We start from the raw sequence: 4,374 nt of genomic DNA on the forward strand, positions 1-4,374 counted from the left end.
GAGACTCCGTCTCAAAAAAAAAAAAAAAAAAAAAGAATACCCTACTAAAGCATATGGCGGGTAGACACAGTATTATTAAACATAATAATTTTTACATTTATATGTCACTTTTCTTTTAAGGTTTTCAATTCAATAATTAATTGTTTCCTTAACGTATGATTTCCACTTCATTTCAGGGGGAATTTAGGAACAGGCAAATTTTCACATGACAGAATATAATAAAGTTTCCCTTTACAATACCCCGATCATTTTGCAACATTTTTTAATGAAAAATTTTAAACATACAGAAATGTTAAAAAATCTAATATTTGCATATGTACTCCTTCATTAATGGGTAACACATTTAATTATATTTTGTTCAGGGCTAGAGCACTGGAGGTTATAATTATTAAATCAATCTGACTGGCCGGATGCAGTGGCTCATGCCTGTAATACCAACAGTTTGGGAGACTGAGATGGGTGGATCACTTGAGCCCAGGAGCTCAAGACTAGCCTGGGCAAAATGGCAAAACCCTGTCTCTACAAAAAATACAAAAGTTAGCCAGGCATAGTGACACAGGCCTGTAGTCCCAGCTACTTGCGGGGCTGAGATGGGAGGATCGCTTGAGCCTGGGAGGTTGAGGCTACACTGATCCATGACCATGCCATAGGTGACAGAGTGAGACCCTGTCTCAAACAAAACAGAACAAAACAGACAGATATATGTTTTTTAACCCAGTCTTGGGGAATATAAGAATGTCCTATTTGCTACCTTAGGAATTTAGTATGATTTAGTATGCTTGATAGTATCTTTCTCTAGCTTTGAAAAAAAAAAATCATGGGCCAGGTACAGTGGCTCAGGGCTGTAACCCCAACACTTCGGGAAGCCGAGGCAGGAGGATCGCTTGTGTCTAGGAGTTCCAGACAAGCCTGGGCAACATGGTGAGACCTTGTCTCTATAAAAAAATAAAAAAAAAAGCGGGTGTGGTGGTGGGCACCTGTAGTCCTAGCTACTTGGGAGGCTGAGGTGGGAGAATCACTTGAGCCCAGGAGGTTGAGTCTGCAGTGAGCCATGATTGTGCCACTGCACTCTGCCTGGGTGACAGAGTGAGACTCTGTCTCAAAAGAAAAGAAATAAAAATCATGGAAGACATCTATTCTGTCTTGTAAAAATTTAAGATATATGAAAAGAGTAGAGGAGGAGGAGGAGGAGGGAGAAGGAAGAGAAATTATTTATTGGGATGCAATATGTGCCAAAGATAGTATTAGGCATCCTTGCATGTATTATTTCATTTGATCCACACGACTACCCTGTGAGATATTATTCCCATTTTACACATAAGAAAACTGGCTCAGAGAAGTCAAGTAATTTGTCTACGGCTGTGAATTCAATTTAAATTCACAGCTTAAACTCTTTTCACTACATCTGAATGCATCATTTTCAAGATCTTTTCTGGGCCTGGAGTAAGTTGACAGTATTTATGTAAAACATGTAATACTGTATCTGTATGTATGCTCCTCCTCCCCACGCACATTCACATTTACTGTGATAAATACACATGTTAATAAAACCCTGGACTAAAAACTAGGATATAGAATCCAGTCGTTTAGGTACTTAATGTTTAGTTCTCCCCTCCAGAAAATAGGAATAATTACTGCGTCTCTTCCACTCCAAAGAATTGATGTCATAGTTAGGGAGTTAAGATTAGTTACCAGTCATAACAAGAATAAACTACGACTCCCAAAATGCCCAGAGGAAGAGGTTGACGCCAGTCCAGGAGACAGTTTCAGCTTTAGGGCAAAGGTGACCTCACTGGTTCCCGTGGCGAAGGAGCCGCCGGTCCTCGCCTTTTTTCTGATGCATCCAGGGATTTGTAGTTCCCTTACGGCCACCAAGTGCACTTAGGGCAGGCCTCTTACTACGAGTCCCGTGATGATCCGAGGCCGGGCAGCGCCTGCGTATTGAAGCCAAGGGAGCGTGCGGGCGGTGCTAGTAGCGGGAGGAGTAAAGATGGCGGCGCGAGGGTCTCCGCCCTCTGCTCCCGGCTGAAGCGCTCTGAGGGAGGCGGCAGCAGCAATCCGAGCCCCAACAGTAATTTAGTGTTGGTAGTTTTGGCAGCAGCTGCCGAGGCCGGAGCAATGGCGGAGCTGGAGCACCTAGGAGGGAAGCGGGCAGAGTCGGCGCGAATGCGGCGGGCAGAGCAGCTTCGGCGCTGGCGGGGCTCGCTGACGGAGCAGGAGCCCGCGGAGCGACGAGGCGCGGGGCGGCAGCCGCTGACCAGGCGCGGGAGCCCCAGGGTCCGCTTCGAGGACGGTGCTGTCTTCCTGGCCGCCTGCTCTAGCGGGGACACCGACGAGGTGAGAAAGCTTCTGGCAAGAGGTGCTGATATCAACACAGTCAACGTGGACGGCTTGACAGCCCTGCACCAGGTAACTCCTTTCTCGGTCTTAGAGGCGTCCAGTCTCCTACAGATGTGCCTTTGACCCTGCGAGCCGCCCCATGGGGTGTATCAGTGTTGCCGCCGAGTCCTTCTGCATTGACACTGCCCTTTTGGGCTAATCGGTTTCATTTTTGGCCAGCTTCCTCCACTAATCAAGTCTTTTTCTGATCCCAGGATCTCTCTACCTGAAGGAATAGTGTCACCCCGCTGCTTGGTCAGTGTTTGTGTTTCCCTCCACCTACTTGTGTTGTCATGGTTACTGGTGATTTTTGTCCCTGATCTTATCCCTATAGATTAGTTATCTTCACTTATGTCTGGTTGGCGTGCCTGCACGCCGTGTCACTCATAGGCACAGTGTCATTTGTCTGATGCCCTTTCAGAAAATTCAGTTGTTGTGTGTCCCCATTATAGAATATCTTAGATCACTTAAAGAGTAAAGCCCTATACTGGGTAAAGACAAGCAGGTCTGAAACCACACCTCTTGTTTTGTTGATTTGTAGGACTTCAAAACAGTTCGTGTCGCCTCTAGGCTATAGCTCCTAGAACACCCCGGACCTCGTTGTTATAGGTATCTTAACTTTCTTCTCAGCAGTGCTACCTCCCCGAGAGCTTCCTATGGAGAACTAAGTTATTGAATTACTTCTGTCTGTTTGATACTTATGAAATAGCTTTTCTGTTTTTCTATTTTTTTTTTCTAAAGCGCTCTATAGAAATCCCATGCCCTATACATAGCTATACTATATGGATTGTGGATAATCTGTGCTTGGTAACGACACCTTTAGTTCATCACCTAATGCAGCAATATTCTCTATCTACTGACTGCCATGACTAACTACACCCTCTCGCCTCAAATGGAACTTCATCAGTTATTTTGGTGAGCTGAGAGCCGGACACCCACTCTTAATCTTTTGTCTTTTTCTTCTTCTGCCGTCTGTGCAAAGTGAATGTATTGGCATGAGAATCCACTTCTAAATAATAACTCAACTTTATGTCAGACCACTTCCCTAAATATATTTAGTCAATAGCTTAAAGTTACTTCTCAGTATGTTTGCAACCCTTCTCTTTCAGGTAGAAAAAACTTTTTCACCTTAATTTGTACCCATTTTTTTTTTCCTGCTCATAATATTTCCCTATCTAAGGTAGTAACCAATATTTGCAGAGTGCTTTGCTGTTTGATTTCATATGTCTTACCCCATGTGAGTTTCAGCAGTGATCCTTTGAAGTAAGTGTGGCAGGTAGTGTTGTTATTCTCATTTTACAGATGAGGAAACTGAAGCTCAGGAAAATTATTTGTGCAAAGTTAGAAAGTAAAGAAGTGACCAATAGGCATGGACTTTTCAGATATACATCCCAGAGATCTATATCCCACTTAATAAGGAGCTGAATGTAAAATGAGATAAAAGCTAAGAGAACCACATTAAATTTTAAACTTTACATTTCTGAACTATTTGGGAAGGTGAATTCTTGTTTTTCTTTTTCTTTTTTTTTTTTGAGACGGAGTCTTGCTCTGTTGCCCAGGCTGGAGTGCAATGGCGAGATCTTGGCTCACTGCAACCTCCGCCTCCTGGGTTCAAGTGATTCTCCTGCCTCAGCCTCCCAAGTAACTGAGATTACAGGCACCTACCAACATGCCTAGATAATATTTGTATTTTTGGTAGAGATGGGGGTTCACCATCATGGCCAGGCTGGTCTCGAACTCCCAACCTCAGGAGATCCACCTGCCTTGGCCTCCCAAACTACTGGGATTATAGGTGTGAGCCACTGTGCTCAGCTTAGTAATCTATTGAAATAAGAGAAGAAGGGGATGACAGCTATTAATTTTTTAACATCTATAAATGCAATATAAGTGTTCCTTTCAATTTATAGGGCTGACAAGGAGTTAAATTGAACAGGTATACTCAATTCTAGACAAATTCAGCTAAAAATTAAGCTGCTTAAAGATTTGAGGTCTTCT

General features: G+C 43.6%; 1 protein-coding gene across 3 annotated transcripts in view; it reads left to right on the forward strand.

Annotated features, from left to right (window-relative positions):
- The first annotated feature begins 1,966 nt into the window (after positions 1-1,966).
- PPP1R12B (protein phosphatase 1, regulatory subunit 12B) overlaps positions 1,967-4,374 on the forward strand; it is a 252,031-nt gene continuing 249,623 nt past the window's right edge. For all 3 annotated transcript variants that reach the window (XM_011931766.1, XM_011931765.1, XM_011931767.1), the window contains exon 1: positions 1,967-2,409. In XM_011931766.1, coding sequence (XP_011787156.1) covers positions 2,119-2,409 — 291 coding nt within the window. In that variant the 5' untranslated portion in view covers positions 1,967-2,118. The remainder of the gene's footprint in view (positions 2,410-4,374) is intronic.

The sequence above is a fragment of the Colobus angolensis genome, unplaced genomic scaffold, assembly GCF_000951035.1.
Source record: "Colobus angolensis palliatus isolate OR3802 unplaced genomic scaffold, Cang.pa_1.0 Scaffold91, whole genome shotgun sequence".
Lineage (NCBI taxonomy): Eukaryota > Metazoa > Chordata > Mammalia > Primates > Cercopithecidae > Colobus > Colobus angolensis.